Genomic DNA, 25,801 nt, shown 5'->3' with positions numbered 1-25,801 from the left:
AGTCCAAAGGAAGAAAATATTCTTTCTAAAAGGGCAGAAGACACTACTGCTGTTAAAAGTGAGATAATCACTTCAACAATCTCTGAATCCAAGTGCTTAAGTGACGTCCACCAGTTCACTGGTGTGACTTTCTTTAAAACATCATCAGCAAACATATATTTCTTGAACGGTTCACCCTGAGCTCTGAAGTTTATTACAGTTGGCATTAAGGAGGGCTGATTGCTGGATGTCCACGTCACAGCGAACTCCTCTTCTTCAGCAGTTAAGGTTTGACCCTGGTACCGAGTACTGAGAATATCTGCAAGAAAATAAGCTGGAGATAGTGCTTGTCCATTTGTTTTTTTAATGCTTGTAATTTAACTCAGTCATTGCATATTTCTCTTTTTAAAATCTCACTCAGTTCCTTCCAAATTTCAACAGCGTCAGCCATAAAATAGCGATTTCCCTGCATTGTGTTCCAAGGTGACAGCAATAGGCTTCAGGGTCCTCAGCCTGCGTTTAGCATGTCTCTTAAGCCCAATGGTGAGCACTTTGGCTGTGATGGGGCCATCTACTTTTTCATGATTTTGTTCACAAACTGTCATCAAATTAGGCCAGCTCTTGATCTAGTGCTCAAAACAGTCCACTACGGAGTTCCAGCACACCTCTTGTGCGAGAGTTCGTTTGGTTCCTCCCACTTTTTTCAGAGCAGCTGCTGCAAAGTGGTTGTTAAGGGAAGTATTTTGCAATTTCAACAACATCAGCCTTTATTTCTGGAACATTGAAGTCCTTGGCTAGGAGGTGCATCAAATGAGCACTGCAACCGCATGTTATTAGCTTGGGACGCTCTTCACTCTTCTAAATTTCTTCTCATCTTGGATACATTTGCAGCATTGTCTGTGACCAAGCTGCGTACTAGACATTTGAATTTTTTTTCACAGTTTGTTATAGCTTTTACTGCTACTTCTTGTAAGTATTCTGCTGTGTGAGCATTTCCTGTTGTATCAATTGTTTCTGTGAGGAAGACATTCCCTTCTGTTGTCACACAAGAACATACAACAGGATCATTGTGGACATTGCTCCACCCATCAATACTCAGGTTAACAATTTCACCCTCTAGACATTTTGCACACTGCTCAATTTCTCTTTCATACACTTTATCCAGCAATTTGCCTGCGACATCTGCTCTGTTGGGTGGACAGATCCTGGTCTTAATGACTGAACCATGTTAATGAAGTGTGGGTTCTCAATCATATGGAAAGGAGAGTTTGTTGCATAAACAAACCAGGCAATTTTTTCATCAATTACCTATTTTTGTAATCTGCTGGTTCTTATCACAAACTTATCTCTGACTGTTTCTGGATGATGGAGATTTTTTTTTCTTTTTGCTACAGGTGGTATACTGTGGCTATGTGACAAACATGATGTGACTGAAACATTATCATTGGCAGATAACTCTGAAACTATAGAAAAGGATGGTGATCTTGAAGGTGGATAGTCTTTAGCCTGTATGTTGAGGATGGATTCTCCTAAACAAAATAAATCAATGCAGTTATTTAATTATTACCACACTGCTCATTTAGTATTACTCATTGCATTCACTGACACTCAGTACTACTTTAAAGGTGAAATTGTAAAAGGAAGATCTGCCTATTTCAGCTATTTATTTTTTATCACAACTGCATCTAAAATGATAGTACAGTAACGCCTCACTTAAAGTCGTCCCGGTTAACGTTGTTACGTTGCTGATCAATTAGGGAACATGCTTGTTTAAAGTTGTGCAATGCTCCCTTCTAATGTCATTTGGCAGCCACCTGCTTTGTCCACTGCTTGCAGGAAGAGCAGTCCTTTGGAGCGAGCTGGTCGGGACTTGGAACCAGCAGGTAGACCGGCAGCCCCACATCAGCTCCCCACTCCCCTAAGTTCCCTGTGCGACAGCCACCCAGCAGGCTAACAATTGCTGGGCAGTTCAGCTGTCCCTCCCCCCACTGCCATGTGCTGCTCCTGCCCTGGGAGCCTCTTGTTTGCTGTGCCGGGGGGGGGGGGGGGGGGGGACGACGACGACGACGACAGACGACGACGATGACTAATGTCAGGGTATCCCTCTCCCCTAGGCTCCTTTACCCCATCGGGCCATCTCCACAGAGCGTGGGGACGGGGGGTGGACACTGACAGGGCTCAGGAAGGAGGGAGCTTGCTGGAAGCAGCTGCTGTCTCAACTTGCTGATCTACTTAAAAAGGCACTGTACTTAGAGTGGGGTCAGTGTACTTAAAGGGGCAATGCGCGTCTCTCTCTCTCACACACACACAGGGTGTGTGTCTCTGTCTGCCATGCTGTCTCCCCTCCCTCCATTCGTGCTGCCTTGTAGAGTGTGAGGCTACATTAACAATGTATTAACCCTTGAGGGCTCAGCCAAGTGCTAGTTCATCATTTGGCAGCAAGGCATTCCCTGGGAAATATCCCCCCCTCTGACATCATCACCTTAACCAAGCTTCACAATCATCATTGCTGTGTACAGTATTAAATTGTTAAAACGTATACTATGTATGTGTGTGTATAGAAGTATAGTCTTTAGTCTGGCAAAAAAAATTTCCCTGGAACCTAACCCCCACTACTTACATTAATTCTTATGGGGAAATTGGATTAGCTTTACATCGTTTGCCTTAAAGTAGCATTTTTCAGGAACATAACTACAATGTTAAGAGAGGAGTTACTGTACCATAGAGTAACAACTGTATTTTTTGCTCAAACATGAGAATTCAAGAATAGTCCAGAAGGAAGACAGGCAGTCCTTAAGAAAGAAGTATGAAATAAAAAAGTTTACCAACCTGAAGATCCTGCGTGTTCAGACATGTTCCATTCATCATCTTCAATGCAGCTTCCTCCTGAGAAGGAACACTTCTCATGATGTTGTCTCATTCGGGCAACCAGGCCTTGCATTTCTTTGTTGCACTGTTTGCATTTTGCAAGCATACCTGTCTTACCCACAGGTAGAGGAACTTCATTAAAATATTCCCAAACTGGGTCTCTTTTACGGCCTGCTGCCATTATAGGTTTTCCCTTCTAGTAAGAGAATGGTATGGTAGATTTCAAATCAATGAAGGCTACACTCAGAAAGACCTCAAGACTTCTGGAATATGCTGCTCAAACAGTTTCACTTTTGTTTCTACTGCCTGTCCCTCCTTTCTCACATTTCTCGCCAGACTTCTCCTTGTCTAGATCTATTGCGCCCCCAACAATCTTCTAGTCATTGAACTTTTTGAGAGAGGTAAGAGACTGACTCTGTGTACACAAATTTGCAGAGGGACAACATGGTTGAGGTCTGTTATTTCTCACCTCTATATATAATTTAATTTATTTAAAAACATTTTTGCTGTAAACAAGCATGTTATCTCTGGAAACACAAATCCCCAGTTTAAGAACTGCAAAACTAAGCATCTCTGATGGTATCTTCTAGACTGAGCACTGTGTCCCATTGGGTAGATAGAAAGATTAACCTAAATAATCTATACAGAAGCCTCTGGAACCCCATAAGATTGGGTCCCTAATCCGTGAACTATTGAAACTCATTTACAAAACTTTTCTTAAACATTACATGAATATATTGTCTCATACTATAGAATTAGAATTTATAATCTCTATTCCATTATGAGATATCTTTGAGCTATAATGTATCTTAATTAGAACTATCTTTAGATAGGTTTTTTCCCTCAAAAAGCATTTTAACAAAAAAATCTGATTTAAATAAAAAAAATCCAATTTAAATAAAAATCAGATTTTTTTAATGGATTTTTATCCACCCTAATCACACTCTGACTGACACTGCTATACCAGCAAACGTTTCTAGTGCAGACTTGCTCAAAGAGTGTTTAGCTTCCCTACAAAGCACAGGATCGGGACACATGGTTTCCTAGCAGAGGCATAAGGTAGAGTAAACACAGTGCCAAACCACTTTTAACACAGTTCTAGGCTAACCACATTCATCAAATTCAAATTAGAGTGAGATCTGTGCTAACAAACTGAACGAAAAGCTCATTCACAACCAGAACAGGAAGGGGTGTGTTAAAAGTTCTTTTCTCCCTTGCAAATGCACCCTCCCCCCACACCACACACACACACACACAAATTGTCCCATACGAGTTGCAGATCCAAGTAAAAAGGATCCAAATATGAACTACATGTGAAGCAGAAAAGTTACCAGCCAGGAAAACTAGCAGCTCCCTGGACAACCGGAAGCGATAACAATTCAGTGGCCTGTTCTGTGGAATGATTAGGTTGACATAATATCAGGATTCCTTCTATTGTTTTCCTTCCCGAGGCCAGACAGATTAAGAAGCATAAGGATAAAATACCAGCTGAAGCTTTGAGCTATCTGTTTAACTGGGCTCTCAGGGCAGGTGGGACTAATTTACAACTTGTTCGGTTCGAATTATGTATTGGTAATTTTAGGCTGGAATTTTTAGAAGGGCTCAAAACCTTCAGCAGAAACCAGATTTTCAAAACAACTCAGCACATTGGATATGGAGCTGCTTTGAGAATCTGGCCCTTTAGATCCATCCAAATAGTCTCTTAGGGGAATCCTGCCCCTCTCTTCTGCTTGGGGAAGCAGAGGTGTGGTTCTATAGTATGGGGACAGATTTTGAACTGCACAGAGGGATTCACATACCTGGAGCGCTGGCTCCAAGTTCAGCTCTACCAGGGTTTGCTGAGTCCCAGTGCAAAGATGGCACTGGACGCACGGCAGGGGCTGGTGAATCTAAGGAACAGAGCAATAGCTCCAAGACTGCAAGAGAGACTGGAGAACAACCTCCGCTGCCACAAAGATGGCAGCAATGGAGCGTTCTCTCCTGGAGTGGGACCTAGCGTCGAAGGCAGGGGTGGATAAACTACGGCCCAGGGGCTGCACCCGGCCCTCCAGACATTTTAATCTGGCCCTCGAACTCCCTCCGGAGAGCAGGGTCCTAGGCTTACCCTGCTCTGGTGCACCAGCTAGGGAGCGGGGTCAGGGGTTGCCCCGCTCCGTGCGGCTCCTAAAAACAGTGGCATGTCCCTCCTCCAGCTCCTATGCATAGGGGCAGCCAGGGGGCTCTGCACGCTGCCCCTGCCCCAAGCGCTGCACCCGCAGCTCCCATTGGCTGGAAACCATGGCCAATGGGGGCTCCAGATGTGGAGCCTGTGGATGGGGCAGCACGCACAACTGCCTGGCAGCGCATCCGCGTAGGAGCTGGATGGGGGCCATGCCACTGCTTCTGGGAGCTGCCTGAGGTAAGCGCCGCCCAGAGCCTGCACCCCTGGCCCCAACCCCCTGCCCTGATCTCCCTCTTGCCCTCCAACCCCTTGGTGCCAGCCCAGAGAACCCTCCTGCACCCCCAACCCCACATCCCCAGCCCCACCCCAGAGCCCACACGCCCAGCTGGAGCCCTCACCCCCTCCCACACCCAACCCCAAATTTCGTGAGCCTTCATGGCCCACCATACAATTTCCATACCCAGATGTGGCCCTCGGGTCAAAAAGTTTGCCTACTGTCTAAGGGAATAGGAGACTGATTATCCCCCAAATTAGGAGATCTTAGGTTTTGAATTATATATTTATTTTTTAAAGTATTCAACTCATCTTTAACACATGTCTGCAAAAGGGTTTTACCTGGAGAGTCACAGTGGCATCGGACTGTTTCACTTACACACACACCATATCAGCTCTAGCACTTGAAACACTCAGAACATTTCCTAGCACATCCACTTTCTCTAGTCATCAGCTGAGATTTAAAATGTTTCCCCATCAGAGCCATTTGCCATTAGTCCTAACACTGATGATAACTGTGCCTTCTAAAGCTCTCGCTTATTTCACGTTGAAATCAATGGATGTTTGGCACTGAATATGGTGCAGGAAAGTATCTTCATGTACATGGCTTTCCCATGGGATACAGCTCCGAGGCTGCGGCCTGGCTAGAAACCTCCATTAGGAATGCTTTCTATTCCCGCACAGAGAAGGTTAGGCATGTTAGAGCTCTCCAGGTGGATACTGCCAGTCTAGACTACAGACAGCTGAGTAACTTTTAGAAATAACTCACTAGTATTCCCTAGAGACTATGCAGGAGAGCAGGGGTAAAAATATGTCCCAGCCATGCAGCTTCATGGATGTGCAAGCAGGCTTCAAAGCCAGAGCAACACCAACTCTTACCACTCGGGATAGCTTCAATTTACTGTAGCATTCACAGATTAAGAAAGCAGTAAGATGCAGAAGGCATGTGCTTTTGCCAGCTGTGATTTAAAAGGAGGAAAGACAAAGAATGGATTTTTCTGTTACTGTCCACAATCACCGAGGAGAAACATTAAGCTAAAGAGAAGAAGAAAGCCAACAGCCCTTTATGTTCCCCATAGTTTGCATTTTTAAATTGGTCTTGGTGTAGTCATTTCAATTTTCATTTCAGCACTGTTGGCACTGGGAGAAACACAAAATTATGGGTCGAGATTTGCACGGCTCTGGGAGTGGAGGGTTCTCAGCGTTTTGCAGGAGGCACTCAGCACCTGGCAAGATAAGGCCCTAAATACAGGACAGATTTACACTGCTGAGCATTCCCACTGAAGCAATCAGATAGCTTCTGCAACTGGCAATTGTTGCACTCTCTGCTCATTCAGTTTAGCTGCCATAAAAGTGACCAATTCAAGACAGATTAGAGCAGTGGTTCGGGGGCCACAAGCAGGTTTCAGGGGGTCCGCCAAGCAGGGCCAGCATTAGACTTGCTGGGGCCCAGGGCAGAAAGCCGAAGCCCTACTGCCTGGGGCTGAAGCCAAAGCCTGAGTAACTTAGCTTCACAGGGCCCCCTGTGGCATGGGGCCCCGGGCAATTGCCCTGCTTGGCACCCCCTAGTGCTGGCCCTGGCTTTTATATGCAGAAAAACAGTTTTTGTGGCACAGACGGGCCGTGGAATTTTTATAGCATGTTGGTGGGGGGGCCTCAAAAAGAAAAAGGTGGAGAACCTCGGATTAGAGCACTACACTCGGGGAAAGAATCATTGTATTTCTCCATAAAGGACGCAGAGACTTTGTGAAAAAAGCCACTTGACTGAAGTTTAAAAAGGGAAACAAAACTCTACAATTTTCTACTTTTAATAAATGTTGAACATAAGAAAGGTCCTTCCTGGGTCAAAACAAAGGTCCATCTAGCCCAGTATCCTGTCTTCTGACGGTGGTCAGTGCCAGGTGTCCCAGAGGGAATGAACAGAACAGGGAATCCTCAAATGATCCATCCCCTGTCGCCCATTCCCAGCTTCTGGCAAGCAGAGGCTAAGGACACCATCCCTCCCCAGCCTAGCTAATAGCCATTGATGGACCTATCCGCCATGAATGTATCTAGTTCTTTTTTGAACCCTGTTATAGTCTTGGCCTTCACAACATCCTCTGGCAAAGAGTTCCACAGGTTGAATGTGCGTTGTGTGAAAAGTCCAATCTGATGGGCTGAACAAATGCCATTAATCTAAACAAACAGACACACGTTTCCAAACCTTGATAACTGGAAATTGTACAAAGTGACGAAGGAAAATAGTCCATCTTCTGTAGAGTAGTATGGAACTTTAGAACTTGACAGTAGACCTATGGGCCTCTGTGCTGCCCCTTGTGCAATCAAGTACGGCAAGGCAAAGTGAATGTTTCTGATTTCATAGATTTCAAGGTCAGAAGGGACCACTGTGATCATCTAATCTGATCTCCTGTGTGACTCAGGCTATAGAGCTTCCCCAAAACAATTTAATACCGTGTAAGCGAATGTACATGGTGCAGAACAACGCAAAATCTGCCCCTCTGAGCTTCCATCTACAACCCACTTATTAGCTGCTCAGTGGAATGAGTGAAATGTATTATAGGGTCTGACAATCTAGTTTCTAGTGGACACTTGTCAATAGCAGAAATTGGGGTCACAATGATCATCTCTGGGCCCCCTTGTTGGCGATGCCAGCAGAGAGGCCAAGGATTTAAGATGACCAGAGACTATATGTCCCTCTCATCTCAGGTCAGGTTTGAGGCATATTGGGGAGGAGGCTTGTACTGCAGCTGCCCATGAAGTACCTGCTCCGGGGGGGAAAAAGATAATCAGTCTTCAGAGCTGTCAACCTACTATTTTTCCCCAGCACTAAATTGAAGAAAATAATAATAAATTCAATGGTGTGGGGAAAAAAAAAAAAAAAGGTTGGCTGCTTGCTGCGAACATGTTTTGCACTGCCCAAACCCCCTGTGAGAGCTCCCGGGACAAGGCCCGCTGGCCTGCATGAGCTCATTCAGGAGCTGCTAAGGATTATCTCAGCTCCCTGCCCAAGCCTCTAATTAGAAAGACCTCCCACTAAGCTCCAGTTTGTGTCAAGCTCTAAACTGCTTAATAAGACATGGTAACATAATTTAGCCTCTTTTTATAGTAGAAATACCTTGATCTGGTGCTAAAAACATTGTCATGTCAGCTCAGAACAGCTAGACCTAGCCTAGCATCCTGCCTCTGGCCCCAGTTCAGCAGTCCATCCCAACAAAGCACTGGCTTAAGTCTCATTCAAGTCAATAAGACATTGCCACAGGTTTAAAAAGTAAAGCACCTGCTTTGCTGAACAGAGATGGACTTCAGCACACTAAGTACATTACAGAACTGGGGCCTCTGACAGTGGCCAGTACCGGATGCTTCAGAGGAAGGTACAAGAAACCTCCTCGTGGATAGTTGTTATGTAGCCCATAGCAGAAGATCCTCCCTAACCCCAGGCACTATATAAAGGGCTTATGTCAGGGGTTCCCAAACTTTTTGCCCATTTTGAGACTTGCTGTTTCCTGTGACCGCAGACAGCAGCAAAGGAACATAGCAGCTAAGGAATTTACACATGAAGTATGTTATTGAATGCTCTCTAATGTGACACATGGGCTTGCGTGTAATGACACAGCTTCTCGAAGTCCAGTGGAGTGGCAGAAATTGAACCTCTGATCTCCGATGTGACATCAACAGTAGATCCATACCGAGGCTTGATGTACACAAGTGTGCTGAATCCAGTGTCACACAAATATATGCTCGCGAATGGCACCAGAAGTTTCAAGGCGCACGTTGAGAGTGCAGGATATTCATTCTTGATAGTGAACCAGAACACCGGGAGAGAGAGTTGGGCATAGGTTCCTTGCAAGAACTGATCGCAGGAAATTTCAATGAACTGTTTGATTTCAGATGCTGGCAAATCCATGGCATCTTGGGCTTGCACTGAAAGAGGTTTCGCACCCAACTGGACTTTGTCATGTCCAAGTCAGGGAAAAAGGACGTAAATTGTTCCTCCATCTGCCTGAGATGCTCAGCAATCACCTATGTGGGTGGCTGATCAATTTCATTGTCAGCCAGGAACTTGCAAAGCCGTGGGAAGGAGTCATAGTTTGTCTTCAATAGATTATTCTTCCAGAAAACAACTTTTTTCATGAATCCTGTTATTTGATCACTCTACTGAAGGATGTGGGTGTTCTTTCCTTGCAGACCTTTATTCAATTCATTAAGTTTCCCAAATATGTCTGGGACATAGGCACATCTTCCTTTGGTCACACAGAAAATCAATTCACTCTTTTTGCAATCCATTGCATAAGCATGCAGCTCATCTCTCAATTCAAAAAAATCATTCCAGTATTTTTCCTCACAAGAGCTAATGAGCTTCAGTGTGGAACACCACCATGTCGTGATTGGACCCCAGGCCTTCGCATAATTGTGCAAACACACGCATGCAAAGGGGCTGAGTCTTGATGTAGTTCACAATAGATAAGACCAGCTGCAAAACTTCATCTAGCTCTGGACTCAGAGCTTTAGATGCCAGCTGTTCTCTGAATCATGCAGTGAGTCTATACAGCAGACAGAACAACTTTCTTCATCAAAGCACACAGACCTGCTTTGTGGCCTGCCACAGACAGAACTCCAACTATACAGAAGCCCACCAAGTGATCACACGAGATACTTTTGTCTTGCATGTAGCACATGGAACATTCCTTGTGCCGTCTTGTGTCCAGGAAGATGAAGCTAGAACAGAATGTTTGGAAGAATTGCACCCTCCCATGTGTATTTCACAAAAGTCAATAAATGTGCATCACGACCTTCAGGGCTCATATAAACGTGAAGCACAAAAGCATCCGTGTTTTCCAGATGCTCCACCAGTGTGTTTTCATGATCTGCTGCTAACACCTCAAGCTTTTGCTTCACTGTATTGTTAGAGAGTGATATGGCTTTGAGTTTGTTTGCCTCAGTTTTTCTTCACCATATCGATTGCCACTGGCAAAATCAAAGTCTCTCCAGTTGTGTGAGGCCTCTTGATCTGTGTGATGTGGTAAAACACCTCAAATTGAGCGCAGTCAGACAGACAGACATGGCTTTCTTGAATGGCACTTGCTGATGTGAAAGTTCTTCTTTCCAGTGCTGGAAAAATGACTTGGTTTGCCTGAGTGTTCCTTCCGAAGGGTTTCCAAGTGTTTAAGTTAGTTAAGCTTCTTGCTTTTGCTAGATAACACCACGTGACATAGCCGGCATTTTGGCCTTTCTTCATTCTTGCCAAACCCACCGATGAAGACATACTCAAAGAAAGCTTCATAATATTTGAGAGCACGTTTCTTGCACTCTCCTTTTTCATTCATAATTGCATCACCAAACTCACTGCTGGAGGGTGCAGCAGAGATTCTGCATAGAAATGACTCCACTGCGCCTCTTATCACAAATCAGAAAGACGAATTTGCTGCTAGGCAAATGAGGCAGGACTTACGAAGGCCCCATGTGGTGATACTAGGGAAGCAGAGACAGTGACTTACAATGATTCTTTATCAAGTGCCAACAGGGTATTCAGGGCAGCATAAAAGAAGATATGAGCCCTGCCTTAAGGAGCTTACAAGCCAGTTCAGAAAAGGCTAGCATAGGCTCCTACGAGTTCAAACAGAGAAGATGCTCTGTTGATAAAGCTGCTGCTTACAGATAACGAACTTCTGGATTCAAGTCTCTCAGCTGGATGCTTGCACAGTCGGAGGGTGCAAATGGAAAAATGGCATCCACACAGCCAATGTGTCGAGACCTGCTTCACAAACGCCATGCCAGGAGGCCACCATTTTACAAAATAGTGGCCTACGCACAGTGTGACTTCGCACATGTGGTGCACACTGTGTGGAGGCTGCCATTTTGTACATCAGCCTCCTGGCACAGCATGTGTGGAGCAGGTCCGGACATGTTAAGGGTCAGATGGCATTGTCTCGTGGGCTGAACCTGGCTCATTGGACCCATGACCCCATGTGTGCCGATTGCACAGCCCCAAATGGGGATGTAATCCAAATTTTGAGAACTGCTGGCTTATGCCCTGAAGCCTGAGGCTTTACAGTCTTTATACATTTTTCATCTTCTCTAGTAATACTGTGAGTGATCTCACTAGCCATATAATATGTCTCATCCTTTTTAGACTCCTGTTAAGATGCTGGTCTCGCTGATATCTTGTGGCAATGAGTTCCACAGGTCACTTAAGCAGAGCACAAAGTATTTTCTTTTAAAAAGCGTTGCTTTTCCGTTTCATTGAACATCTCTTCGCTCACATATTATGAGAGAGGGTGAACAGAAATGTCTGATCTATCTGTATATTTTTACTATGTCTCATTCTATTTATCTCTTCTCTGAAGAGTCTGTCTTCAATATTTCCTCATATGGAGTTGCTCCAGGCCTCCACTCATTTTCCTCACCCATCTCAGACCCCCTTCTGGTTTTGCTGCATCTGTGTGGTTGTTGTTTTTTAAATATGGAAAACAGAACAGAGCACATTATTTCATGAGAGGGCATACCCTCAATTTATAGTGGCATTGTAATATTTTCAGCATTATTTTCTATTCCTTTCTTTATGCATTTGAGAATTTTGGGGGTTGGTTGTGTGTGTGCGTGCAAGTGTTGATTTTTACCCCACTGCACAGAGGATGTCATTGAACTGTGTGCAGTGATGGCCAGATCTGTTTCCTGAGTGGTTACAGTTAATTTAGAAACCAGAAATGTGTCTGAGTGGATACATATAATCAGCAAAGAATTTCATCTCTTCACTTTTGCTAGGTCCTTCTGAAGTTCTTATTGACTTGCCATGTTTTAGCCAACCTCAATGATATCTCTCCCAGACATCATCCACTTGTGGCACCACATGTCACTCACAGTAAGGGTAAAGCCACACTGCCAAGCAATCAAAGGACTGGTAGCACAGTTAAGAGTACAGATGCTGGCTTTAATCTAAATATCCCAAGTAACAGCAGTCATGAAGACTGGGCACACAGGCTTCAGCACGGGCTAGCAACCAAAGGACATACCCAGGGTCCCTGGCAGGCTTGAGGTTAGTAGCTCGCTGGTAGGCTTACCCATGCTGCCAATCATTCTTTCACTGTGCATGGTTGTGACTCCCCCACTATCCTTTCAGACACAAGGAATGAAACAGTTCGTGTTGACATTTAAATGATCACCACTGGGCCTCTGGGTCAACACCTCATTGAGATGAATGGGGCAGTTCCCACCTCTCCCAGCTATTGCGCCTGCATCTCTGCAGACATCTCCTCATCATTTACACTCCCTGTCTAACGTTTTCTTTTCAAGCATAACAACAAGAGAGGAGTTGGGTTTTTTTAAACAAAAGCTGAGATTCTGAACAAGGGACCCCTGAGAGAGGAGCCAATATGCCATGCCACCTCATATCCCAGCATAGTTTGTGCTCCTTTCTGTCGGCTTTGCTTGTGTTGGATAGCTGTCTTTCAGAAGAAGTCACATTTGGCTCTGGCGCTGCGATAGAAATGGTCTGTGCTCCTGGTCAGCCTGCCAGTAACTGTCCCCAGGCAAACGGTGTAGGACTAGGTCTACTTGGTCCTGCCACAGTGCAGGGGGTTGGACTTGACTTCTCAAGATCTCTTCCAGCTCCACATTTCTATGATTCTAGGACAAAGGAGCTATGGCTCATGCCAGCTGCTCTGACTACAGCCTGAGGGGAACAGTACTGCCTCTACAGAGACAGCCAAGGATGACTAGGTCAACATGACCTTCTCCCCTTCAGTTCGTTTGTGGCTTTCAGATGGGCACCTAACTCCCTTAGGTCCTGTTGAAAACCATAGACTTCTATCCTCAATTACACTAGCCAGGAAAAACAGCTAGGGGATAGGTTTCAAAGTGGCAGCTGTGTTAGTCTGTTAAAGTTGTTAGTCTCTAAAGTGCCACAAGGATTCCTCATTGTTTTAGCTAGGGGTCATGAACACTCGTGCTTCAGGGCATAAGCCAACCACTATGACTGGGCTGAGGAAAACTCTTCTTGCAAGTGAATGCACAGTTGTCCATTATGGGGGTTTTGTACATTCCCCTGAACCATAAGGCATTGACTTCTACTGGAGACAGGTCACCCAGAAACTGCTGGCCCATCTCCCTAGCCCAGGAAGGGCTAACACCCTTTTCAGGCCCTTACTGCAAAGCACAATTAATTTGAACACAAACACACACCAACAAACACCAAAACCAAGCTATTTGCCTGACCTAAACTGGCTAAGGGGCCCAGAGCTCTCTCCCCCTCCGTCTCTCAGACCGGCTCCAGGTACAGCAATGGACACCAACCTCCTGACTGCAGCTTCCTATAGGCATCATGGGTCTGACAACTGAACAGGGGTGGCTGGCAGCAGGCCCCCTTGGCCCATAAAGGGGGAGACCACCCTGTTACAACACCCGACTTCTAGGTCATCCTCAGATAGTCGAGAAGGTGCAGTAGTTCTACTCCCTTGTGTGTATTATATTATAACCAAAGCTTTGCAGCGCACCTGTATAGTTAATCAAGATACAAGAGCCATTTCCTCAAGATCAGATTGCCTTGCTGAATTCACTTTTAACAAGAGGTCGTTCAAGGGTTTGTGGGTCTTACGGTTTGCTGGTAAGAAAGAGAACTCTTTCCTTCTCAGAAAAAATAAAACAATTAAAGGAAATAGTAAAGCAGAGAAAAGCACAGTTGAAAGAAAAAGGAAATTGAAATGGGGATGCTAAGTGAACGAGCATCAGTTAGTATTAAACTCTGGATCAAGATTTTGTATTAGAATTAAGAGGAAAACTCCACCCATTTTGTTCAGCCCAGAATTAGGAAAGCTTTGATGCTATGGGTGATTCTTTTCCTCTTGGTGAAACAGAACTGAAAACATCAGGCCTGGTCCTCAGCGGGCGCAAGCCTTCGCAGTTCCCAGACTTCAACTGGTCTCTCACTGGGAGCTTTCCATCTGCCGGGCTGAGCAAAACAGGTGCAGTCTGCTTTGAAAGACCGAGCGAGATGTAGCCGGTTACTCTGCATTGTGGGCATTAGGAGAAGAATTGAAGTCATGCTGATGTAAGAGATGATTCATTAGTTTGTTATGCACTGAGACAAACTAGATACGCCCAACCTTAATATAACACAAGAGCAACTTTTTTTTCCATTCACCCCTTTTCCCCCCCAAGGAAAGGCCTGACCTGAACTTTTACCCATAGAAGAACTGAACTGACCCTTTCATAATGAAGGTTCTAGTCACCAGTTTGCTATTCTCTTGTAGCTTTTTTCTATCTCTATTGTGTGGCCTTAGATAGAAAGAAGCTTTTAGTCTACACATGCAGCAAATACTGGGTTTTACTTGTTCTGGGAGCAAATCCCAGACAACTGACAGATGTGTGAAGTTTAAAGTTTAATTATTTCTCATTTTTGTGCTGCTAGGCTAAAGCCAGAAGAGCCCCGCAAACAACACTGCAGGTCTGCAGAACCTTTCCTTCGAGGATCTCAAAGCACTTCATGCATTACGCTTCCCAAAATGCCTCTGAGGTAGGTAGCTGTCTTGCCGTCCTACAGATGGAGACAACTGAGGCACAGAGAAGTTGTATGACTTGCCAAGGGCCATGCAGTGAGTCAGTGACAGAGCTGGCACAACCCACACTAACACAAAGTAGCGTTGTTACAAATAACTGCCCCTATGTGGATCTGAATTGATGTGGACCTCTGAAGCTCAGGACGAGCATTTCCAAATTGTACGTGTATAATCCATGCTCTCATCCGTTAGCTCAAGCAGTAAAGGCTTCAGCTTTTAGCTCCAGCGGTCCTGGGTTCAAACTCTGCAGACAACCCAGCCAGGGATGTTCTTACAAAGGGAACAGAATCCAGATCAGCTCCTTTTCTAATAGGCAACAGTTCTCATCCAACACGAGACGGCCAGCAGTCTCATGCTCTTTCAGACCTGATCATATGAACCAGAAGCTTCTCACTGAATCTTATTCTTGAGCTAGTTTTGCCCTATTTCACAGATCCAAGAGATTCAGGTAGTTGAGAGATGTTCCAAAAAAGCATCCAGACTTCAGGGTATTTCACCAAACCAAACCTCCCAATCTGGGGAGGTGCCCTTCCATCACTGCATCATATGCTACTTCCAGAGAAAACATTTCCTGACAAATGGTCAGGCACTAATAATTATTTAATGTTTGGGAAGCACTTAAAAATGTAAATCATTATATAAATGATATGCATTATTGGTAATGGAATCGAGGAACATTACCTAATTAAACTCATTTGGCACCAGTGTAGGTTTGTGAAGGTCAGGTTAGAACTATACATACCAGCCACACAGCCAAATAATCATGCAAGCCATAGTCAGACATGTTAAAATAATGGGCTAATACAAAAAACACAATAGGGAATGGGAATGACATGTCTGGGCCTCCATACTTGAAATATTCTGTAAAAAAAGCTGGTAGACTGAAGGAGGAAAGATGGTTTTAAAGTCCAATACCTCGGGAAGCACCAAGACTGGAAATGCACGTTTTATACCATTGCACATATGGTATAAAAATTCTCCACTTTCCTATGATACACAGTATTTCCTTTTAGCCAAAAACCAGTCAAGAGGTATCAAGGCTTTCAAGTATCACTCCATTCTGATTATCATCTTGGTTTTTTAACCCATCAGAATCTAGAGGTTGCTATCTGAGACCAGCTAGAGCTAGAAAGCAATGGTTTGTATCTTGCAAAAGCAGCTTCATATCCCACATCCAAGTGATAGAAGGCACCACAGCCAGATTCTCCTCTCAGTTACACTGGTGCAAAGATTTACGCACACATATAACTTTGACTTCCATGAGATTACTCACATGCGTAAAGACAAGCATGGGTGCAAGTGCTTTCAGGATATGGTCATCAGTCTCTAACTTGAGCGGTTTCTAAAAAACAAACATCAGCCACGGAACTCTGTTCTGGGAAGGAAGACTGCTGGGAAGAGAGGGGTCCACCTGACCAACAAGGGGAAGAGCATCTGCAAGCACTGGCTCACCAACCCAGTGAAGGAGGCTTTAAAGTAGGTTCAAAGTGGGCAGGAGACAAAAGCCCACAGGTAAGCATAAAAAGGTGACCTTAACACAGGTGAGGGCAGACATGGAAATGTACACTAGGGTCACAGAACTCTACACAGGAGCAACAAGAGGGCAATCAATGAGGCAATCTGCTCAACATCTTAGATGTCTATATACAAAATCCAAGAAAAATGGGGAATACACAGGAAAGCCTGGCAGTATTAGTACATAAGCTAAACTAGGATTAAATTGGCATCATTGAGAATTGGTAGGATAAATCTCATGACTAAAATACTGGTATAGAGGGGTACGGCTTTTTCAGAAAGGACAGACAGGGAAAAGAGGGAGGTGGCGTGGCATTGAATTATGCATCCAGAATATATACATTTATGCCAAGGGCCAGAAGGAGGTGGGAGGCAGACCAGTTGAAAGTCTCAGGATAAAGATAAAAGGGGGCGGGGGGGAAGGGTGATATTAGACCACCAAATCAGGAAAAGGAGGTGGATGAGGCATTTCTAGAACAGAAATATCCAAAACACAAGGCCTGGTAATAGAGAGGGACTTGTATTACCCCTATATCTGTTGGAACAGCAATATGTCAAACATCAAATCTGTCAGTAGAACATCAGGAAGTTCTTGGAATGTGTTGGGGACAACTGTGTTTTAGAAGGTGGAAGGAGTAACCAAAGGGGCAGTGATTTTAGACTTGATTCTGACCAACAGGGAGGAATTGGTAGTGAATCAGAAAGTTGAAGGCAATTTGGGCAACAGTGATCATGAAGTGACAGATTTGAGGATACTAAGGAAAAAGTTCAGCAGAATAAGGACAATGAACTTCCAAAAAGTAGACTTTTAACATAATCAGAGACCTGATAGGTAAGATTCCATGGGAAGAAAATCTAGGAGATAAAGGAGCTCAGGAACTGCCAGCTCTCTGGAAGGAGACAAGATTAAAGGCACAAGTGCCAACTATCCAGCCGTGAAGAAAATTTAGGAACAATAGTAAGAGGCCAAAATGCTGCATCAGGAGCTCTTGAATGCCTGAAAATCAACGAGGAATCCTACAAAAGGTGGAGACATGGACAACGTGCTACGGAGGGTACCAAGGAACAGCACAAGCATGGAGGGACAAAATCAGAAAGACTAAGGCACAAAATGAGTTACACCAAGCATAGGCCATAAAACTTAGTAAGAAGAGGTTCTTCAAATATATTGCCAGCAAGAAAATGATGTAGGAAAGTGTAGGTTCTCTACTTAGTGGGGAAAGAGAACTAATAACTGATGATATCAGGAAGGCTAAGGTGTCTAATGGCTGTTTTGCTTCAATCTTCTCTGAAAAGGTTAACAGTGATCAGATACTCAACCCAATTAATATTAACAAGGGGGAAGGAATGCAAGAGAAAACAGGGAAAGAACAGGTTAAAGAATATTTAGGTAAGTTACATACATTCAAGTCAATAGGGCCTCACAAAAGTCATCCTAGGCCCATGGGACTTAAGGAACTAATTGAAGCAATCTCAGAACTGCTAGCAATTATCTTCAAGAACTCACGGAGGATGGGTGAAGTCGTAGAGGACTGGTGACAGCCAAACATAGTACCTATCTTTAAAAAGGGGAACAAAGACAACCCGAGGAATTATAGACAGTCACCATAACTTTGATACCCGGAGAGATACTGGAACAAATATTTAAACCATCAATTTGTAAGCACCTAGAGAGGATAAGAGGGTTATAAGGAATAACCAGCATGGATTTGTCAAGAACAAATCATGCCAAACCAACCTAATTTATTTTAACAGGGTAACCGGCCAAGTGGAAAAGGGGGGAAAACAGCAGATGTGATATATCTTGATTTAAGTAAGGTTTCTGATGCAGTCCCACATGACATGCTCATAAGCAAACTAGGGAAATGTGGTTTAGATGAAATTACTATACTGTGGGTACACAACTGGCTGAAAGACAGGACTCAAAGAGTAGTTCTCAATGGTTCACTGTCAAATTGGGAGGGTGTATCTAGTGGGGTCCTACAGGGGTCAGTCCTGGGTCCAGTACTATATAATATTTTCATAAATGACTTGAATAATGGAGTGAAAAGTATGCCTCTAAAATTTGTGGATAACACCAAGCTGGGTGGGCTGCAAGCACTTTGAAGGACAGAATTAGAATTCAAGATGTCCTTGACAAATTAGAGAATTGATCTGAAATCAACAAGATGAAATTCAATAGAGACATGTACATTTAGGAAGGAAAAATCAAATGCACAATTACTAAATGAGGAGTAACTGGCGAAGTGGTCATACTGTGGAAAAGGATCTGGGGATTATAGTGGATCACACACAAATTGAATACAAGTCAACAATGTGATGCAGTTGCAAAAAAAAAAAAAAAAAAAGGGGCTAATGTCATTCTGGGATATATTAAGAGGGGCGTCGTATGTAAGACATGGGAGGTAACTGTCCTGCTCTGCTCAGTGCTGGTGAGATCTCAGCCGGAGTACTGTGTCCAACTCCAGGCGCCACATTTTAAGAAAGATGTGGACAAACTGGAAACAGCCCAGAGGAGAGCAACAAAAATGATAAAAGTTTTAGAAAACCTGATCCATGAGGAAAGGTTAAAGATATTGGGCATGTTCAGTCTTCAGAAAAGAAGAGAAAACTGAGGGGAGACCAGATAAGGCTTCCAATACGTTAAAGCCTGTTTGTTATAATGAGGGTGGTGAACAATTGTTCTCCATGTCCACTGAAGGTAGGACAAGTAGCAATAGGTTTATTCTGCAGCAAAGGAAATTTAGGTTAGATATTAGGAAAAACTTTCTGATGATATGAGTAGTTAAAATTCTGTAACAGACTTTGAAGGGAGATTGTGGAATCTCCATCACTGGAGGTTTTTAAGAAGAGGTTGGACAAACACCTGTCAGGGCTGGTCTAGGTTTACTTGATAGTGCCGGGGGCTGGATCTGATGACCTCCTGAGGTCCCTCCTACATTTCTATCATTCTGCGATTCCATGCTGGATTGAAGAGAAAGGGAAAGTAAAATGGTGCTCATATTGATATGAATTTTAAGGTCTGATATCTCATGTTCAACCAGGACTAGAAATATTTTGGAGGGGCCAGTTCAGTTCTTTTCTAAACCCCAGTCCTGGACTAGGGATTAGAACAAAATTATGCCCATCCATGCAGAAGCAATGACTTCAGTAATGACCCCATGAAGGCAAAAAACAAACAATAAGAGATATAGATTTAAATATGGAGATCAATATTAAATCCTCAGATCGCATGTGCATGCGTGCAACACACACACACACACACACAGACTCTGGCTGGAAATACCTTATGTGATGAAAAGCAGGATGTGCACTGCATCGTTCAAGGTAAAGGAGATCCCCATAATGACAGGCCATGTCCCAGTCATTCCCCAGTGCCACCATTGCTTCCTGAAGCAAACAGCAAGCTCACAGGAAAGCACAAAACAAGCTTCAAGACATTAAAAAAAAAAATCAAATTTGATCATGAAGCAATTAGCAACCAACTCCATAGGGCAAGAGCCACTCATTGTCCCCTGAGTGAAAACAATTCCTTAAAGCAACTTGCTGGATTCTCTAGTATCTAAGGAACTATTCGTTACCAGTATTAACATTAGAGAAGTAAAAGACAGACTTCAGTTCAAACTAGTTATGGATCAGGAGATCAAAGTAACCTAGTCTCCTTTCAGTTTCAGAGGCACATCAGAAGCAGAAGTGAGAAGCGCAATTCTCGTGATGGGTGGGAACAAAGACTGAGATCCACATCTGCATCCTTTGGGGTGCAATCCTGCTGCTGCAGAAGCCCATGCAGAGTTCTGCCATTACCTTTAACGGGAGCAGGACGAGGGTCGTTAATACACACAGCTCAACTGTCACTAATCTATTGGTTCATTTTAACCATGCCATATGCAGTGTCCCCACTGATGAGGTTTGGTCCCAGATCAAAGCATGCACTTACCTTCCTCTTTACTGTTGGTAATATCTTTCAGCAGCTCAGTCTTCATGCAGACGTCTTTCCTAGTCTCTGCCTTACTCTGCACTGTTCGCTGGGGTGCGGGAGGAAGGACAGAAACAATTACTGTTTAGCCCAGTATCCATGCACTATACATTTTAACAAGAAATAATGGTGAAAATATCCTGTTTACATTCCCATGCCAGGGCAAAAAAGTCATGGGCAAACCGCAGAGTGAAAATTAACAACTCCAGGAAACTGTCTGCAAGGTTCAGGTCAAAGATCAAAAATTCAAAGGCTTGCTAGAGCTGGCAGCACATCTAATTCGTGTAGATTTTCTTGTATAGCTGAGATCTAAGATCACATGGGGAAAAAATGTGGACCAAGATTTTTCACTAGTGGTTTTGGGTGCCCACCTTGACACACCCTAAAGGAACCTGAATGAAGGTGTCAAGATGGGTATCTCACAAAAACAAGACAATCAGACTCACTTGTCACTTTTGAAACTATTGGCCACTGTGCCAAGAACTTAGCCAAGCAAAGATGATAAACATAGGTGTTTTTCCCAGGTTGAAGAGACACAATTTGCAAGAGTTAAGCCTTCAATCTAGGAAAGCAACAGTTAATACATAATTTAAGTTTATTGAGTTTAATGGTATCCATTTCTCACCCTAATCTAACTTCTACAGTTTTTGCTTTTTTTAATGAACACCTGCTATATTATTCAGCCACTGAGGCACTTGGCATCCCGCTGCTATATGGGCTTGGTAGCTACACTGCTTATCTTATAAATGCCTGGCCATAAAGAAAAGCGCAGCAGCAACAGAAAGGAAAAGGGTATATTTAAAAAAAAACATAGGAGAGGAGTCTTTTGACACAATTCTCTGGCTAAAGTGACAAGCTAGCTTAAAGAGTACACATGGCAACTGCCTGGCAAAGCTGCATCTGGTTAACACAAACAGAACTGTCTGTCTTAAGGGTTGGGGAATGGCAAGGGTGAAGGGTCCATTTCATGCTGTGTGCATCACAGAAGAAGAATAAGCCTAGGTCAAGCCAACTGTTGTAGGCCTCCACAGAGCACAGATGGTGCCTGCAGCCATGCAAATCAAAAGGTTTAAAGCACATTGGGCGATAAGGAAAAAAAAAACCCTGCCCATCTCCCATAAAGCAAACAAAGGAGATAAGATATGAACACATACAGTATTGCCCTTTCCATTGTCATTTAAGTCTGAACCTTCCAAGGCTAGCAACACAGCTGATCTTGGTGTTACTATAATCAGCCACCAGGCAACTTTTGTTTCCGTATGAGCTCAGGGGCACTGCCAAGTTCCTCTAGGTGTTACAGCAGAGAGGCTCTCCCATTGTGTATTGCAAAAGCCCACCTGGTCCATTTAGTAACCATCCCGTAGGGCCCATGCTAATGTCACTGGCTAGAGGCTGTTCAGGAAAGAGCAGGGAAGGACACCAATGCCACAGCACAGAGGGTTAAACAAAAATGCTGGCATCATCTGAAAAGCAATGGATAACTAAGCTAATCAGAAGAGAAAGTCTTTAATGGCAAGGAAATCGCCACTTGTAAACGTTTCCAGGAAAACCTCCCTTTTTATCTAGAAAAATGTAGCAGCTACGCGTCAAGGGCCCAAGTCCTGCCTGGGGAGTTGAGGGCGCTCTGCATCTTGCAGGATCGTTCCCCACATGAGTAATACGTGTCGTGTGCAGGCCTCACTCCACACAGGCACATTTCCAGGAGATCCCATTTGAGAGGAAACACAAACATTGGACACACTATTTTCAGATTTTTTTTAAAAATGCAAAGGTGGGGGGGGGTTTTTGTTTTTTTTTTTTAAAGAGTGATGTAAACTCTAGTTTAGCCATATGATCAACCTGCCTGAACAAGACAAGCTTTTGCCAAAGGGACACGTGCATTTTCCACAGTGAAATGAGCACCAATGCAGCCTGAAGTTTGAATGGAGGCCAACTTCATTTTTGGTAAGCCAAGAGTTAAAACATTATTCTTGATGCACACATGTATACTTAGGTCCCAATTCTCATCTCCCCCTTGCTCTGGTGTAAACCAGGAGCAAGCCAATGGTATTATACAGGTATAAGACTAGCGCAAGCATGAGCAGAATCAGTCCCATGGTATCTACACAACGACACAGACCAGGGGTTTTTGCTCATGAAGAATGAATACTCGTCCTTGCTACAGCAACTGGAATAAAATAAAGAGTCTCAGTATCTTTAACAGGGACCAGTTTGTTTTCAGAGGTTTATGTCATTCAAATAAAGCCCTTTTATGTTCCCATCTTTAAAATGATTCCAACTAAAAGCCTCAGGATTTAAGATAAGCCATTTTTGCTCAACTGATTTACAATCTCTTTACTTCAAAATTTGACACCTTACCCACCCCCACAAAAAAAAATCTCACATACCCCCCCCCATATCCTTTTCAAGGGATATGTTATTGCCACGCAAGAGAAGAGGCCTAAAGGAAAGTCACTGCTAGAACTCTGAAGAATGAACTGATCATAGCAACATGTCTCAGCTACTGTAATTAACAAGAGTGCCCTGCTGCCCAGAATTCTTGCAAACAAAACCAGCTTTCTAAGAGAATTCCCATCATCATAAAAGAAACTTAGCAGCACTCTCCATTTTCCCAGTTCACAGCCAATACACCTGTGCCCCGCCAGACAGAGTTACTCTAGGTTGCTTTTGACAGGCTCGCATGGTCCATATTCCAGAACCACATCCAAACAGTCCTCATTAACAACATCAGTTCCACCACTTCCATTTTTCGTTAAAAACCCAAGACAAAACCCCAACATCAATGTCTGAAGCAGCACAATGCATCTTTGCCCAGTGGGAGGGAAAGACTACTGGAAGTCGTGAAGCATACTTATCAAAAGGAGGCTACACCAGACAATTGCTGCAAAGCATTCGAAGCCTGCCTCCCATAAAGCCTGGGGAGGAGGCAGCTTTCCTCCTTCTAGCTCTATCAAAAGACAGTTGCATCAACTTTATGACAAACATTTTCAGCCTGAAGACAGTATTCACACAAACAGAGCCCTGCAGAATCCACACAACCAACACCACACACACACACACACTCCTCCAAAATCAGCAGGATTCCAGTTGCCCATCCATTTCCATCCAGCACACAATTTCACCCAAACTTGTTAGCAACAACTTTGTTGTAAGTGTCAATACCTCCATTTTTTCCCCTTAAATTCAAAGCAAACTTCCCTTTTTGCTCACACTCCACCATGCCCCAATCTGTCGGCTCCTGATTGGCAGAGAAATCTTATACCCACCCTCCTAGCAGAGAAATGTCTGCTTTAACAGCAGTCCCAACAAAAGCCAACTGCCAAGCACAGTCTGCTTCAGAATAAAAGTCTCACGCTCTCTTTTCCCCACCCCTCCTTTCCTGCAGCCGTCTGTCTCCATTCCCCTGCCTACAACAGAGTGATTATTAATCTTCAATCACTGGAGAGCCTCCACAAAGACTATGCACCACAACCAATGAAGCATTTTTTAAATTTTTTTGCTTTCAAGGGAATAAAATATATTGCATCTTAAAAGGCACACTGATTAGGTCTTTAAAAGCCATGAGAATCCAAGGAGTCATAATAGGGTTGATTATTTTTTTCCCCCTTCCACTTCTGCGTACAAGAAATCAGGCTCTCTTTGTTGCTTTAAATGGAAGACGGTTTAGAGAATCCAAGAAAAGGCTTTGCAGCATTTCCAAACACAGAGCTAGAAACTAAACTGGTGCCTTTAAAAAAAAAAAAAAAAAAAAGCTGAAAACCAGAAAGAAACCTTCTCAGCCTTCTCTTTGGAAATGTCCTTAGCCATCCAGGTTCGCTCCATAGCCAGTTGGTTCCAATAAGGTTTACATATAAAAGACAACACATGCATATCACAACTTGTAGCTTTCCTCCCCCCAGTAGCCCCCAAGAGACCAGCGAGTTACATCATGAACCAGAGTTCTCTAAAGGCGGATAAGAAAAGGGATCAGAGTTTAATATGCTCAGGTGTAAACCTTCACCAGCTTTCTCTTTTTGTCTTAAAATTAACTGTCCAGTAAACTGAGACTTAGAAGAAACATTATCCTCATTTAGATACTCAGCTAGAAGAGGTCAATGCGAAGAAGAGCAGGGGTGGGAAATAATTCAAGGAAGACTAACCCTTCTCCTCTCAAACTAGGCAGAGCATACTGAAAATTATGTTCTTTAGCATTCAGGGCACTATCTGCATCAACACATCTGTTTGCAGACCAGGAAAGAATGACATAGGAATGATCTTGAATGGCCTATAAAGCCTACAACCAGAAGGTTCAAAGCCTCAATGGATATGTAGCCCGTCTTTCCAGGACACTGCTGCTATTCCACTCCCCACAATCCACCCACCCCCCTGTTACAACACCCGGTCTCCCAACAGATCAAATTCTACTCCTAGGCAAATCTCCAGCAAGCACTTCAACAACGCAGAATTTCACCTACTGTGCAAGGCGGCAGCGAGGTATGCAATATGTACTGTAGCAAGAAAGAGAGGCAAAGCCCTTAATAAATGATGCAACTCCAGCAGCAGCAGATTCCCATTCACCATTCTCTTTTCCCCCCTCCCCCCAATTTTCTCTCTAAAATCAACTTTCTAATAATATCCTCTGGCTTAAGAAGATAAACATTTAGCAGCTAATTATTTAGGAAATAATTATTAAGAAAACAACTGCAGGGGAAAAAAAGGGGGGGGGTTCTTGGTTGGCATGTGAAGAGTGTTAATTTCAGGAGTCTGTACTGATCATGTCCTGCTGTCCAGTTGCTAAGGCTAGGATAAGGCTTGCTGGTGTCACACTGACCATTTCTTAACAGAACAAGCAGAATAACTTCATTCAGTAAGGGGAAGAAAAGCAACCAACAATGTACCTGGCCTACAGAGCAGTCACCATTCTCAAAGCCCCTTTTAAGTTGAGGCCACTTCCTTACAAGCTGCTAGCAATCATGTGAACTGTGTCTAACAAACCATATTCAAAACAAGCACTGCTCTCGTTCTGAAGTTGGCCTTCAAGTCAAATTAGTCTTATGATTCTTTTGTTTTACCAAGCAATTCAGAGGACAGATTCATCACACAGACTTTTCCTTTCCTCCCTAAAGATGAATATTTTCTTCTATCAATGAGATTCTCTTATTCTTGCTATAAAAAAAAACATCTTCCAAAGCAGCATGGGTGGGAGAGGAGGGGTTGGAACAAGGTAAAAGTCTCTGTCTGCAAAAGCCAGAAACAGCCAAACACATGCATGAAACGTAACAGGATTTATGTCAAATTGACTTTTTACAACACAAACTTCATAATGGTCTTTGGGCTTTTGTGCAAACAGGGGTTTTGCAGGGCCTCCCACTCAGGCCTGCTCAACCTGCAGGTTTTGTACCGATATAACTATGGCAGTTGGGGGGGTGGAGGCATTTTTTTTAACCAGAATAGTTATCTGAGTAAAATCCCTAGTGTAGCTACAGTTACACCAGTGCA

The 25,801-nt window shown here is 43.7% G+C and overlaps 1 protein-coding gene across 12 annotated transcripts in view; it reads right to left on the bottom strand.

Moving 5' to 3' along the window:
* The window catches only part of EHMT1 (euchromatic histone lysine methyltransferase 1), a 170,447-nt gene that overhangs the window by 78,690 nt on the left and 65,956 nt on the right, over nt 1-25,801 (bottom strand). For 9 of the 12 annotated variants that reach the window (XM_073313920.2, XM_073313919.1, XM_073313921.1 and 6 more), the window contains one exon: nt 20,285-20,372. The exons of 1 other annotated variant lie outside the window; for it this stretch is intronic. In XM_073313920.2, the coding sequence (XP_073170021.1) occupies nt 20,285-20,330 (46 nt within the window). In that variant the 5' untranslated portion in view covers nt 20,331-20,372. Of the gene's footprint in view, nt 1-19,633; nt 19,778-20,284; nt 20,373-23,485; nt 23,589-25,801 lie in introns of those variants that run through there. 2 more of the 12 variants (XM_073313918.1, XM_073313928.1) reach the window with 2 other exon arrangements.

The sequence above is a fragment of the Lepidochelys kempii genome, chromosome 16, assembly GCF_965140285.1.
Source record: "Lepidochelys kempii isolate rLepKem1 chromosome 16, rLepKem1.hap1, whole genome shotgun sequence".
Taxonomy (NCBI): Eukaryota; Metazoa; Chordata; order Testudines; family Cheloniidae; genus Lepidochelys; species Lepidochelys kempii.
The sequence above is the reverse complement of the archived record's forward strand: the minus strand, read 5'-3'. Positions and strand labels throughout refer to the sequence as shown.